General features: G+C 41.7%; 1 protein-coding gene across 1 annotated transcript in view; it reads left to right on the top strand.

The window, feature by feature from the left end:
• camk1da (calcium/calmodulin-dependent protein kinase 1Da) overlaps positions 1 to 16,033 on the top strand; it is an 81,477-nt gene that overhangs the window by 46,339 nt on the left and 19,105 nt on the right. The window contains exons 3-5 of the mRNA XM_008286982.1: positions 1,613 to 1,687; positions 14,859 to 14,997; positions 15,385 to 15,511. Coding sequence (XP_008285204.1) covers positions 1,613 to 1,687; positions 14,859 to 14,997; positions 15,385 to 15,511 — 341 coding nt within the window. The remainder of the gene's footprint in view (positions 1 to 1,612; positions 1,688 to 14,858; positions 14,998 to 15,384; positions 15,512 to 16,033) is intronic.

The following is a 16,033-nucleotide window of genomic DNA, read 5'->3' as shown; positions in this document are numbered from 1 at the left end:
GCCTTTTGTTGCCTGTGTTTGACATTTGAGAGTGTAGCGATAGACAGGAAAGCATATGGAGAGAGAGAGGAGGGTACAACATACAACACATTCCTTGCTGGAATCAAACAAAGCATGTTGTAGTTCTGACCGTTCAGATAGCAGTGTGGCATGTTGATTACATTTAAAGGATTAATGGTGAATTCTGTGAAAATGGAGCGAATATAAGCACCCAGAGCTCAACACATTCAAGTAGCTCATTTTCATCCATTAGTCCCCAATTTAAAGGTATTAATTATTATTTCCAGGAATGTAAAACAAACGAAGGCAGCAAATATTCACAAACTGAACTGAGAACTGTGCTTTAGAAATGTCTAAAAATCAAATCCTCATTTCAGCACAAGTCAGAGCTAACATCATCAGAGATTAATCTCTTTTGAAAGCATAAAAAAGGTACATTCCACATATCACATGTTTCAGTGTGCGGCCACTCCGGCTGGGTACAACATTAACAGAGAAATCCATGAATGAGAGCAACTCACTGCAGCATGAAACCTGTCATGTAAGAGAGGGTTTTTCTGAATGCAGCCTGCCTCTCCTCTGCCATTACACTCAGGCTGTTTTCTGCCAACCCTTCATTATCCCAGGCAGGGCTCAAATACACACACATTATCCCTTTTCGACCTGCACTCATATGCATGTGTGTGAGAGTCATGTCGCAGCTCCGTGGTTCATCGCCTGCCTGCCGTCGCACACATCACACGCTCCATAATAAGTGTTAGATGCTCACCTGCGCACCTGCTGTGCACGCTTGTGTGTGTGTGTGTGCGTGTGTGTGTGTGTGTGTGTGTGTGTGTGTGTGTGTGTCTGAGTTAGTCCAGGGGGAATTACCTCTGTTCACAATGCAAAAGATGATTAACCCACACACCCACACACAAAATCAATCGTGTTTCTGCAAGGTATGAGGTATGAGTACACATACACGCACACAAAAGCATGAAAACACCTTCATCACGCTGCTGTAACCATGGAGAAATCAGGAGAGAAGCAACAGACACGGGCAGAAAGTGTGATGGGAGAATAGACGGCGACTTGAATAAATCCTTGAGAAGAAAATTGTTGGTACAAATTCTTGAAAAGTTGGTGAATGTTTGCTTTTAACTGTAAAAACTGCAAAATGATCTCAACAATTAAAGATAATTTACTGTTTGTTGTTGTTTTTCTGAGGAGTGAAGCACCTCTGGAGCTTCCACTCGTATCACGTTATTCATCTTTTTCTCCAGACAAATGGGCAAAATAAAAAATGTGAACTTTTCTGTAGAAGCTCCATCTGCAGATAAAGATCATGTGGAACAACAGCCACCAAATGGACACTGAGTTCTGTTCAGAATGAAGTTAAAAAATGTTCAAATCTGAATATTACTGTGTGGATTATGAGGCCACGCTGGGTAAAACACTGTTACTCTGGATTATGAGAACGTGGCAGAAACTTAATGTGAAAGCAACGTTTCTGCATTTTAATGGCGGCCATTAGGATTAAAAGTCATTCTGTTAATGGGCCGTTGTGTGCTTTAAACACATGCTGCAGCTTTGAATTGAAAAGCTTAACTAATGGCTTGTCTTTGCTTTGCAGGATCAAGCACGAGAACATTGTGGCTCTGGAGGACATCTATGAGAGCCCCGACCACCTCTACCTGATTATGCAGCTGTGAGTCAATACTCCTTTTGTGTTTGTGAGATTTGTGTGTTCGTCTGATGAGAACAGAAACCTCTGAATCATCCGTGTGTCCCTCAGAGACCATTTAATCGGGTGACCTGGTGATGGCGCGCTGTGTGCTGGCACTTAAAGGGCTATTCCACCAAGTTTACACAGTGAAACTCGGTTTGTCTGACATGAGACAAAGCGCTCTGTTGTATATTGTCTTCCATAGCTCTAGACTTTTTGGGGTATTTTACTTAAAGGAGAGAGATGACAAGAACAAAGATCAGTATTTTTTTCTGTTGCAAGATTATACAAACAAGAGGTACAATCTTTGAAAAAATGAAAATTTAGGAGGCACGGACAGACTAATGCCGAGTGCAACAAACCCAGGAGCCAAAACCAGCCGCAAGATGATTTTATTGTTTTAGTTTTTTATTGATTCTAAGCCTTTTCTTCTTAAAGTTATATGTTCATTTTCCAAAGCATATAACATTTACTGCACAGCGTGTACACACTTGGTGTATTTAGTTTTTCGGTGTGCTGAGATTAGTTTTTTATCAGAGATTTTTTTAAGTGTGTGTTCAAGTGTTGCCCCATAAGAGGGACCAACCAAACCAGTGGCTCCCCTGGCTGTTTGACTTTGGCACACCTTATGAAAGGAGGAACAGACATAGTTGCATTATGGGAAATGTATTATTATTTTTTGTTGTTGTTGATTGTTTTTTACTCAGGCTATTTTGGCCTCTGCTGTTACTTTTTTTAAATCTGTGTATTGCAAGTCCCAATTTTTGCTTTTATCCTGACAGATTTTTAGTTTATTTTTTTAAATTAAGAGACAAAAATACTACTGTAATAGTTGTGAGTTATGTGTTTGGTATTATTGAATATAAAAAGTAGAATGTTTAAGAAAAAGCTCGAAGAAAACACCAAGTCAGAGTGCATATGTCTGATTTGATTAATAGTGGTTCACAATTTGCATAGGGATGTGTAAAGATTAAATGACTAATTCATAAAACACCATGTACCGTTCGTGCCAAAAAAATTCATAATACCTCATCCTCTGTTTTTCTCACTTTTAATCTCATTCTTCTGCCCACCCACCCATCAGCACACAAACACACACATAAAAAGCCCACCCGTCCTCCCACGCACACAAACAAACCACACAGCTACTGTACAAGGCCTCTATCACATCATCTCTGCTTTGATGGTCAGCGGTAGAGGAAAGCTGGATCGCCTGTGGTCCACCCATGGGTGCCCTACTAACCTCCTCTTCAAGGTTAGACCTGCTTACATAAACGGAGAAGTTGGTCTGGAAGTTTGGCACTCGCGCTGGAAACATTTCAGTCCATCTCAGGTGGAAGTCATGGCTGCACGTTACACAATGGGGCCTCTGTTTACAAGCCGATGTCAACGGATTATCCGTTCGACTACTACATGTGTTCGATTTCTACGGCAACTCAAAAAACAAAAAATTACAAGTTTGCTCTTGCAACCCTGCAAAACCACACTTGTTTTTAAAAATTCAGGGAATGAACTCGTCAGTAAATATTTTTCTTTCGACTGATATTACGCTGATATGAAACAAGACAATGCAGTGTTAACCCATGTTTGTTTTGTCAGCTTGCACTCCGTCAGCAGGTTTTAATAGTGAAGACAGTCGGTGTGTGTATCGCTGCGTAGATCCTAGCTTTGTGTATCCCGTCTACAATCTTGTATCTTTTCCAAAGAAACTGCTGCATCGCTTCAGGAGATGAGACGATTTCCAGCCAAGACTTACTGACTCATGTTAAAGCCTCCATGACCTACTTTTGGAGACAATCGCTGCTCCGCAATATTGATCAGTGATGCAAAACAAACACTTACTTCATAGATTTGGAATAACTGAATTTATTACAAACATGAAAGAAGAGCGTTTGTTGTATTGCTCAGAGGGTGAACAGGTTTCTTGCCCTTCCTGTGGTCTAATTCACCTCATATAGGAGTTCTGACATAATCGATTAAAACGTTGGATGATTGTCAACTCTTTAAGCCCTGGACGATTTTTCGAAACTTCCCTGCATTTGCCTGAACAGCTGCCACACTGTATAGCCAACGTGAGCAACCGAGAGCTCTGTGGATAAAAGACTCCTGAGAGACATTGAAATGCAGTAAGTCTCCTCATCCTCATCACCAGGCCAGAGCGAGATTTGAAAAATTCCCAGCAAAAACTGACAATACAACTTAACAGCCTTGTAACAATGAGTCAGGGACACTGGTGTTGTTGAAAATGGCCGAGAATGTTTCACCAGCAGCCACACCAAACTTGATGCAACAGAAGTGAAGCACAGCAAATGTTGCATCCAGTTTTGTCATCGTAGTACAGGTGGCAACCTTCAAAAACAGCACTGGTTGCATTTTCGTTACAGATTTGGCCGTGATCCCAGAACAGGAACCTTCAAAGGTGGAAGAGGTTAAATTTGCAGATTTAAGACTGAATAAGTTAAGAAAGCTCCAACCTGTTACAGGTTTACATCAAACTGAGAATAATACTTTATTAACAACGTCCAGGCAAGTTCAGTCACAAATGTAAACGGAACAACTGTGTGTGTAACAACTTGGACAATCTGATGGTGTGACTGTACAATAAGATTCAATCCATGCTTTCTGCAGACCAGTGCAGACACACAGTTTTGTTCATGCTACGAAACTGCATGGTGTTGCCCCTCATACTGAACACAGAAGAGCAAACGGGGCAATTCATACAGGACATAGCAGCTACTTACAGTTTGAACTATAGTCCTCTGTCACTTCCTGTCCCTGAGGCGTGTGGAGCACAGTTGGTGGACATAGCAAAGGGTTTCTGGAGAATTTAGTGCTGCCTGCTGTGTTTCAGCTCCTTCAGTGGAAAGAATGTGCAAATCAAAGCTCCTCCAAAGTCCTGCAGCCACGACTTCAATTACAGCTCTTTTAAAGATAATTTATAATGAATGATGGAGAATCTTCTCGTACAGTGTCTCCATTTGTTTTACAGGCTCATGTGCATTCGGAACATAGACTGTATAAAAGATGGACGTAGCTACCGTGACGTCACCCGTTGGTTTCTGCACTGAGAAAATGAAGCCAGGGTTTTGCTACTTCCTGGTTGACATCTTGGATTTTTGGAGCCAGTGACGCAAAAATCCTCAGGGGGGGGGAGCCATAGGAGCAGCGATTGGTCAGACGGATTGAGAGGCGGGCCCTCTCTGCCCGCCCACATTTACCGCCTTCTGCTCGCTTCGTCTGCATCGTTGCTGCCGACTGTCAATCAAGCCAGCCACGCCCCTTGCCCCGCAAAATGCTGACGATTTTTTTAAAAATTCTGTATTGATTTATTTTCAGATTGGCCACCTGATCTCTGGATTTGACCATGAAAACTAATAAGAAATAAATCCTGAGCTGTAGGAATGCAGCATTTCATGATCTGTGATCACTTCTTTTCCAATTCAAGTCTACGGGAGCCAGGGCTTTTTGGAGCCAGCAACTAGCGGACGTAGGTTTTTGACACTTCCGGGTTGGCTTCATTTGTCAGGGCCAGTTGCTACGTCCATCTTTTATACAGTCTATGATTCGGAGCAGAAAGCATGAACTGACTGTAATACCACCCCACAATAAGATGCTCAATCAACAGGTTAATGTCACATAGGCAGCGTTCCACTGCAGAAACTCAAGGCCGGCTCAAGGTGGTGCAAACGTTCACAGCAGTGGTCCCATAATTGTCCATTTCAGGTGCTCTGTTTGTATTGCAGTATAGGATCTGACTCAGAGTGCACCGAGACAACGACAAACTGTAGTTACTGGACTATCAGCTTGAAGATAATAGAACAAAGGAGGATTTTGAATTTTACGTGAAGATGGCGATGTTAAAGAGGAGGACACTGCTACTTTACAAATACCTTGAGAAGATAAATGACGCTAGTTGTCCCCTACTAGTTTAACCAATCAGCATTTATCTTCTCAAAGTTGAACCAATTAACAGTTAGACTCACACATCTTTGTTTTCAGAAGGACCCACCCTGAAGTCATCCTGGAGTCATAGAACAGCTCACAGGGTCCTGTTGTAAGGTCAGACCTTATCTGAAGATGGAAGTTTGAGCTGACACTCATATTTAATGGTTTTTATGTTTATCAGCAGATGAAGCAGCATTTGTCACATTAACTGAAGAAAAACTGTGGAGTTTCTACAATAAATGCACAATATTTCCCAGTTAAAGCCTCACAAACAAGATCAATCTTTAATGCTTTAAACTAGATTTATTTATTTTTGCCGAATAGTGGCAACTGTTGGTATAATTATGCTAAAATTGTAAAAGTACTGTAACATTAGTAAATCATTAAGGCGGTGATTCTACCTGTTTTACAATATTATCTATGTAAACTTTTCAAACATTAGCGACTGGTTATATCACACCAAATGAAGCTGTAACATTTAAACCACACAGTGTATTGAACTAAGCAAAGATACAGTTTTTTCTGCCCCTTAATTTGACTTTTCATCTGTCAGAGAGAATGTGTTACTTCAGCTTTTTGCAAATGTTAATCTCTAGCTCCTGCTTCGTTCGCTAAGAAGCTAAAACGACGATAACTGCTTGAAGAAAATGATCACTTTCAAGTCCCATCTGCTCAGGTCGCCTCTGACACTCAAACAGTAAATTAAGAAACAAATTCAGCCGCTCACTGAGCCGAGTTGCTTCGCCACGTCTGCTGTTACATCACTTCAAATCCCCCGTTGGCCACACTCCAGTCTGTGGCCTTAACGCAGATTAAGCTGTTTACCTACAATAACCTTCTGATTAAGTTTCCTGTTGTCATGAATAAACCAGTTAAGAGTATTTCTGTTTCGTGGCCAGCTGCTGCCACCGGTGTGTTTGTTTACTACTGTTTGTTAGAGGAGGAGGAGGACGGGATGATCTACGTTGACTTTACTGAGAAATAAGTTGTATTACAGGTTCAGACTTTTAGTGCGATTAATTACGTCCGGGGCAGTGGGGTTAATCACTGAAATGTTCTCATTAGACATTGCTGAAAGGAAACAGCGACGTTTTATCCAGGTGGAACTTGAGAATTAAACTGACTGAGATTGATATCTTCAGCTTTGTAACGCAGCTTTTTATGATTCAATATTCACCATAAAGCTGTGACTGTACCTGTACTTAAAAGAAAAAGCCCGTTTTCATTCTGGCAGCATTCGACACAGACAGTAACAGGAAAGACCCCACCTCTGCCCCCTCATCCTCCCCCACACCTCCCTCATCCGTCTTCCTTCTCTCACCTTCTGCTTCTTTCTCTTCATTGCTTTCTTTCTTTCTTCTCACACCTTATTTCTATCACCTTTTTTTGCCTTCCTCCTGCTCACTTTCATTTTTTTTTTTTCTCTTTCTTCCCATCTTTTTTTTTTTTTTCTCCAGGTGCCATCTGTTCGTGAAACACAGGTCTGTTTCTATAGTTACGGGGCCAAAGGTAGCACAGGGGTTATAACATTTCAGGATAACCTTGAGATTTACAGCAGGTGGCATTATCAGCTTAATGCAATGCCCCAAAACATACACTGTGAAGTATCTGCGTTTCTATTCAGTGGGTTGAATTGAATGAATATGTCAATAATAAATACTTCAGAAAGGAGCCAGGGTGAAAGCTGGTAGAGCATTTATGTAAGCTATATGAAGCAGATACATAGGTTTTTAAATACAGAGCGAATGCTATTGAACTTCACCAGTAGCTTAAGCAGTGATTCCAGCTGTACCAGGCTGCTGTTTTCAGTCAAAAAACAACAAAAAAACTTTGATCAATCTACCGTACTCAACACCAAACTGCACACCAGCAGTGATGATGGAACATTTAGCAGGTAAAGATATTTCCCCCAGGAGCTGGTGGAGAATCAACAGACTTTAAAGCAAGCTGAATGTTGCGCTTAAATTTGCTAGTTGGCCAAAACATGATTGCTAATGTTGCTCTGTTAGCGTGTTCACAGTGTCATTTTAATAAGATTATATGTCAGCTTGTAGATTTGCCCTAAAGTCACCAAAAAATAACTGAAATCAGGATTAATGCTGCACCAATAAAATGTATATACCAGGCGCCGCTGTAGGTCACCTGGTTGAGCTGGTGTCCTATGACCAGGGCTCCAGTCCCGATGTGGATGTCATGAGTTCGAATCCCGCTCATGGCTGTTTCCCACACATCCTCCCCTCATTCTTCTCCCCCACTTTCCTGTCTCTCTCTAACTGCACTATCAAACAAAGGCCAAAAAAATAACTTAAAAAAAAGAAGTATAGTTGTAGTGATGTCCTCCAGACAATCTCTCAGGACAACTAAGTTCCAAAGAACCTTTGTTTACCTGATTTCTAAAATAGGCTTTTGGGTGATCTGACTTTCTTGATTGATTGTTGTAGAACAAAGTTTTTTTTTTTGCTTTAGCATGGCTTGTTTTTTTTCTGCTCTTCTGAGCACCTGCATGTTTTATGTGCAGGGATCTGAGACCAGCAAGCATCACTGCGGAAAAAATGTTAAAATATAAAAGCATCAGAGGAGAGAGTCGTTCAAACTCCCTTTTCATCAGCCGTCAGTGCTGCATACTGTTCCTCCTTCTCAGGCAATGCTTAGCAGTGTCGCTGCATCACTGTACATGTGATCTGTTTTACCATGATACGTTTACGTCCTACCTTCCCTGCATACGGTGGCCGCAAAATCTCGCTGTTTCCAAGCACAAACTCTGCAGGGCTTCTGCAAACAGCTGCACTCGCACTGATCGTTACAGTAGCAAGCAACCTCATTTGTTATCATTACGTGCATTTGCCCAAATGTCACTTCTTTTTGTCAACGGACAGAAATCTCATTTAGGTAACAAGGACTTTTGAATATTTTCTGTGTAATTGCTGTGTGGCAGGTCGATGCGGTGTGACAGCGTTTCCTTCGTTCCCGTTCATCACAGCTTGTCTTACATAACCTCGACCGCGGGGAGGCAATCAGTCCGTGCCGCTATGAAAATCGATGCAACCGAGTGCAACGAGGGCTTTATATCGATGCTGTTTGTGTGTTGAATTGCGTATCGGTAAGAAAATAACAACACATTAGGCAAAGGGAGGATTTGGTCATAAACAAATCCAGAAGAATGTTTTCAACTAGTGAGGCTAGGCGTGAGTTTGTTGGTGTGGTGTTCAACCTTTTTTTCAGCTTCTTGTGGGTTGATATGAGGCCTGTAAGGACACATTCACAAGCTCGGTGTTAGTGTTCATATCTGTAAATCTTTGTTGATGTTGGATTCTCGTTTGTTTGGATTCAGCAGTGTCTTACTTTCTGTACTGGTTAAGTTCAGGTGCCGTCAAAGCAAGCATCGAAACATGAATCTCTGACATCTGATGTACATTTTGGAGTGAAAATGAAAGAAAGATGTTCAGAAAGCAATGCGGGTCATTATGAGCAGAAGGTAGAACTACAGGCACAATTACAACCAAAATTACAACCATGATTATTTATTTATTGTAGAGATAAAATTAAATCTACTTCTATGCTGTGTTACATTCCTGCTAATCTGCAAACATTTGCATCAGAAGAACACTTCAAACATCTTCTTTACCTGAATTTATTGCATCTTCTAGAGGCTAAATATAAGTACACCTCCCATGGTTTTTCTGCTGATCGATAGACATTACAACTTACCAGTGTCACCTAAACGCCTCACCTGTAGGCTACAGCAGCTAGCCAGGCAGTTTTCTATGCAGAGAAGCTTCTCGTCTCCACTGCAGCAACTCAAACAGACATGTGACCAGAAATTACTTTAACACGAGTACAATAAGGTGTTCTAATGTCAAAGCTGAAACCAGATGATTGTGTGTACATGGGTTGCTTTCTATGAAGCATTTTTAAAATCAGCTTTGCAGTGAATCATGTTCGTTTAATTGTGAGAAATCGTGTTGAGCATTTAAGTAATTGTGCAGCCCATAAATAATTTCAAGACTTTTTCTATCTGATTGTACTGTTGTGCAAAAGCTGTTCTAGTTAAAGGTAAGTTGTCTAAACCCCCTTCATGGCCCATCACACGTATTCACTTCAGCTTCGTGATTAAAACTCCATTTAAACTGGGCTTAACAGACGTTCTTCTCTCCTTTTGGTTTCGTTGCGCCTGTTTGAGGAAGGACAATTTAGCTCTTTTCATTTTTATTGGTTCCTCAACCTGATTACATATCTAATCAGATTAGTTGTGCGGGTCTGCAGAGCCTTTAAAGGATAAGTCCTGTTTATCTCAACCTGGCGCAATTCCCATTAATGCGGCTGCTGTTGATGTTTTTAAGATTAAAAGCTTTGTCTGAGTCGCACCAGGGGAAACCAGTTCAGTATATGTTGAAGATAAGTTTTGTCACATCCTAATATATACGTGTTGGCCTGCACGTTTTTTTTTTTTTTTTTTAAACAATTCTCCAAAATAGGAGACAGAAGATAACGAGACTTTTGTTAGTTTAGCTGCTGCACACACAAATCCAAAGCAAGAAATATGCCCGAATAAGACCTAATTATTGCGCTATTGCTTAAAAGCTGTCTGGCTGCGTTAATCAGGTTATGTTTACACAGATTAGGAGTTTAATATAATTACAGTAATTACAGTGTTTACATGAGAGGTTGCACAGTATTCCCGTAATCTGATTGAATTGATCATGTGAATAAACAAGACGCAGATCAAAGAAAGAAAACAAGGAGGTGTAACTGCTGCAGTGGGGTTTTCCTTCCACGATCGCAGCGGCTCAATAGCTCAGATCTCCGACTCCGCTGTGATTAGTAGAAGATCGTTACGGCTCTTCATCTCTGCCATGGTGAGCGGCATGTTCACACACACACACACACACTTGGAAGTAAGGCTTGCTGTCAGCTATGATGCACAACCACTGTCTTGAGAGGGCAATAAGATTGTCTCTCTGTAAATGAATGAGCTGACAGAGAGGGAATGGATGGAGGGACACTGAAAAGGTTGGAGGGAAGAGTGTTTGAGCTTTTACTCTGCAAGAAAAGGTTTTTGTCCTGTTAGCCAGGTGTGTCAAAGGCTCCTCTGGGAAATACCCACACTTTGATATCGAGCCTGATCAGAAAACGTGCTTCACAGGGGAGCATGTTAGAAGTAGTGACAGCTATTGTCAGTCACATTCACATCTACTCTAATCCGTGGTAAACACAGGTCTCTCTGCATCATGATGACTGACAGTTTGACTGGAGATCCTATTGTCATGATGCATGGTTTTATTTGTCAGGATGATCAACACTCATCTGCCCCTAAAAGTCATTGAAGGGCCACGTATAAGCTAAAAGTAGAATTTATTTCTGAATTTATTACATTTTGTCGGAGCCATATTCGTATTCGATATTCATTCATTAGGTGACAGGTGACAGCATCAGCACCTGGGTGGTGGGTGTGTGTGTGTCATGAGGTTTTAAAAAGTGCACCTACTGATTCACAGTGTTTTTGTTGGGATGAATGGATGAGGAAGTGGGGTGAGCCCGGTGGTAGTCGTAATTTCTGTTGACCGCAACCACGTATTATATTTTGTGCAGTCTGTTAGTGTCGCCTTTGTTCTTTGATTGGATATGGACTTGAACCTGCTGGATGAAAGGAATACACGCCATCGCTACTGACAGAAGTGCTTTGGAGTGGTTTCTTGGAACGTGCGTCTGACAGATAGCCTAACCCCGAGGTTAGCCCACAGCGGCCCTCAGTTTAGTCCTGTTTTGCCGCAATACATTTTATTCACTTAGATTTGACTTGTTGCATTCAAAAGCAACTGTTGACAGATGTTTTTTGTGTGTGTGTGTGTGTGTGTGTGTCTGACAACAACCTTATTCACATCACACTGGGTTCACAACATGTCTAGCTGGATTATAATTAAAATTGCAGAGTTCCAGCTTCCTTTTGGAGGGAGACATCAGTGAAGGACTGACAAAAATCGACAGTTGTGAAGTTTTGACTATGATCACGTGAACTGTTTTCAGTGTATCAGTGTTTAACACACTTGCAAAACAGTTTTTTTTTTGACTGTGATCACTTATCAGCTGGTTGAAAGATGTAAGACAAAAATTAAGCAAAATATGAATATAAGAGGTTGTGAACTTTTATTAATCAACATATAACGTCTGTGATTTGTCTGACCTCATCCTTTATACTGAGTGCACCACTGGACTGGCATCACTCACAGACCGGGTCTGAAAGTGAGGCCAGTGCAAGTGAGCTGCATTCTTTCTAACAGCCAGCAGGGGGCGACACCACTGGTTGCAAAAAAGAAGTCAGACTGTACAGAAGTCTATGAGAAAATGACTCTACTTCTCACTTGATCTGTTACCTCGGTAGACATTTTACCAATGGGTTTATGGTGTCAGTCGCAAGTTTTAAGTCTCTTTTAATGAGGCAAGATGTTCATTTTGGTCTCATTTACAGTCAAATCGATGATAAATTGGTGGAGGACTTAGGGCTACCTTGTGATTGATAGGACATTATCGTCTCAGTCGTCCAAAAACCAATGGCAGGCGTCACAATGGAACAGACACACATTTGCAGCAAAAATGACAGTCTTGGTTTCGAAACTTACTTCTTTTTTAAAAATAATGTTTACCTTTTTTATTTAATAGAGGACTTTATAACATCTATCCCTCAGTGCTGACAGGCTATTCCTCATGGTGTTTAACTATCACTGAGATCACTGAGGAACAAGAGATAGAGAGAGGCGGCTGCATCAGAGCCAAAACCATATTGGTAATCAGAAAAATACTAAATACCTGATCTGATGATTGACCAAACCACTGATCCATCTATCGCAAATAATCACAAACTAGGGTTGTATTGTGACTGTGAACAGTGCAGGCTTCTCGACAAATTGAAGTTTAGCCAGGAATTTAAAAAAAAATACATTTCATGAATGTGTTGAGTTTCTTTAGATTCTGTCATTACTGCTAAGTGTGCTGTATGACGAGTTAAGATCACCGCACTTCATGAGCAGATCTAACAGCCGGAACAGAACTTCCAGGTGAGTGAGGGCGCTGTCGCTGCCTGCTCCAGCTGGGAAATCCTGCTTTAATGGAGCGAAGGCCACATGAGGCTGCAATATGACGCTGAACCTCTAGCAGCTGATAAACAACAGCAGGTGGTGCAGATTATTTATTTTTTTAATAGATGAAATACTGTCAGCTCCACTGATATCCAACACAGCGGGGTACGCTGTTGTCAGGTGCTGCGATCTTTGGCCTCCTCGCTGTTAGATCTTCTGTTGCATATAACAACAATACATCTATAATAAATTGAGTTTATTGGGATTTATCAGATGAGAAACTGGCCGTTTGGCCAGCTTCATGCTGCTGAATGTTTACGGGTGAATATGTGTGACGTTGTGTTAATTGGGTGCGCACTGCATGTGTTGGCCTTTGATGTGTGTGACCTTGTGTCTTTGTGTGTTTCGTGCGTGTCTTTGATCGTGCGTATGCATTTGCCTTTTTATGTTTTTATCTTGTGTGTGTGTGTGTTTGTGGTCGTGCCCTTGCATCTGTATATCTGCGCTTGTGTGTGTTCTTGTGTGGGAGCTCCTGTCTGATTGCCATGGTCTCCTTACGCAAACGCTTATGCAACCATGCAGCCTGGTGGCTGATCTCCCGTTTGCCGTGCGTGTGTGTGTGTGTGTGTGTGTGTGTGTGTGTGTGTGTGTGTGTGCGTGTATTTAGCCCTTTCTTGTCATTCCCAGACATGACTTCCTCTGAAACTGAACGAGTCGCTGCCCTCTTTGAAGAGAGAGGGAGAGAGGATTAGCAATTAATTCTGATCTCTTTTTTCAGAAACTTCATTAGAGTTTAACTTCCACGGGCTCTAATCTGATCTGTCGCCGTGACGACGCCCCACAGTCACACCGGGCGACTGTGTGCGCGTGTGTTTGCCCTTGTGAATACTTACGTGTCTGTTGCGTCGTTTGTGTTTATGGACGCTGGTGCACGTTCATGGTCGTGTGTACTTGAGTTTGTCCTTCACAACTGTTTAAAGCATGAAGTATAAACATGCTGTATACAGTAGAAACTACAAGGCTGGTTACTGTTAATACTTGTGTTACTACTAATATTCTAAATATTTTTACTAGTAGCGTTACTATTAATGCTTGCTACCCACATGCTACTTGCAGCCTGTGTTGTAAACCATCCACATGAACATGCAAACATGTATGTTAGATTCTGCTGTGAGGTGAAGGTGAAGGTTAGGCTCCAGCAGGGGGCGCTGTGTGTCTGCTGTGTGATTAGCTAGCTTTCACCTTAATAAGCTGTATGCTGTGTGTTCCTGGACAAGTTATTTCATGTGGTCTGGCGTCATAAAACATAAAAGTAGCTATTGAAAGAATCTGCCAGAGGGGAGAAATTTGCAGATTAACTTCTTTAAGTGTTTTTCTTGAGTCAAATGTGATTTTTTTTTTTTTTGTCAGTACCTCATTCTGTCTGCACACACAGAGCTGCACTGTAGATATCTGAGGATATTTTACTACCTTTAACCTCTTTTTAAAAAACTCATTTTTACATTGATGTTTAACCTAGTTGTGTTTTGATTTAAAATGATCTTGAAGACTTTTCTTCCAATTTTTTGACTGCTCTGATATTTTTGGAATTTGATTTATTTCCAAAAACAGCAAACGTATTGTAGGATTAGATCGGTAAAGCTGTATGCTGCAAGTTTGGGACGTGTCTGTAATCATCTGCTGCTGCACTAAAATGTGAAATATTTTCAGTCTTGAAGCTGACAAATACACACACATATTTTTTTTCTGCCTCTTCTTCCTCTGATTTCCGTCTGAGAAGTGAAAGAGGATTTTAAAAATGAGTAGCATCAGTTGTGAATCAGTATAAGGGATGAGAAAAGTGTGTTTTCCACTTTTAACACATGCACACATTATAAGACACAGTCAGTGCTGCCGGGTATAGGTGTGTGTGTGTGTGTGTGTTTGTATGTGAGGTAGCACATGGCTCACAGCTTCCACACACTTGGCTGGAAACATCTGCAGCTCATAAATTACCAGAAATCTCGACCCAGCAACCCTCCCCTCCCTCCCTCCTCAGCCTGTTACCAGTTACTGCCGTGTGTGTGTGTGTGTGTGTGAATGGACACATGTGCATTTTAATGTTTTTGACACACTCTTTTCGTTCAACCCCGCAGGGTGTCTGGCGGCGAGCTGTTCGACCGAATTGTGGAAAAAGGTTTCTACACGGAGAAGGATGCGAGCACGCTGATCCGGCAAGTCCTGGATGCCGTTAACTACCTGCACAAGATGGGGATCGTACACCGAGACCTGAAGGTAACACACACACACACACACCTCTTCCCTGCTTCTTCACCGAGGCCTTACTACACACACACACACTCTTCTCCCACATTTTAAATCCACACGAGTTCCCACCTGACAGCCAATGATTTACTGCTGCAATAAGGGCAGTGGCCTGACACGTTGCATTGTGGGTCATGGTGGCGTGTGCCGGCTGTTGGAAGAAACGCGATTGGTCAGAGTGATCTCCATAAACCAGTGCTGTGTAAAATGAGGATGAAAGGAAGGTTTTACTGTTTTTAAAGGTGCATTTTCTTCTGTCTTGAAACTCTGACCTTGACCAGAATAATAAATCATAACCCATAAGAAAGTCAGAAATGTGATGGAAGCGCTTCATTCTCTGTGTCTTTCTTTCCGCAGCCAGAGAACTTGTTGTATTTCAATCCTCAAGACGAGTCCAAAATCATGATCAGTGACTTCGGTCTTTCCAAGATGGAGGGCAGCGGTGACGTTATGTCCACCGCCTGCGGCACACCGGGATACGTGGGTAAGAAAGTCAGACTTTCCTACCTCCAACAGTCTAATCTTTCCTCCACTTATTTATCTTTTCCCCTAAATATGTCACCATTTACCATCTTAGTTCTAACTCCGACCAGACTTTCCAGCCCGCAAACCACAAGCAGTATTTGATGACAATGGTTGCAGATTTGCCACTGAAAAGTCATTTTTGAGTCAGTGGGTCTTTGGTTCAAATCACTGTAGAAAAAGTAGAGGGGGGGAAAAGGGTAGAGAGACTCTAACATGAACCTCACTCACAAACACTGATGGAAGATTTTATCTGCTTTAGCTACTTGGCTAATCAAAGGAACATGAGCTCGAGACGTTGGTTGAAAATACTGTCTCCAGCTGTCGTTTTTGTGTTTAGATCTAACTCATTTTTAAACTTTGCAAAAACATTTTACATAGGCACACAATGGCCACCTGCATGATATTGTGCTAAATCACTGACACTAAAGCTGCAGTGCAAACTTGACCTGTTTTTAATGTTGTGGCTGATCCGTGCATTTCA

Source organism: Stegastes partitus, unplaced genomic scaffold (genome assembly GCF_000690725.1).
Source record: "Stegastes partitus isolate 25-593 unplaced genomic scaffold, Stegastes_partitus-1.0.2 Scaffold481, whole genome shotgun sequence".
Lineage (NCBI taxonomy): Eukaryota > Metazoa > Chordata > Actinopteri > Pomacentridae > Stegastes > Stegastes partitus.
Note: the sequence above shows the minus strand (reverse complement) of the source record. Positions and strands in the feature narration are given on the sequence as shown.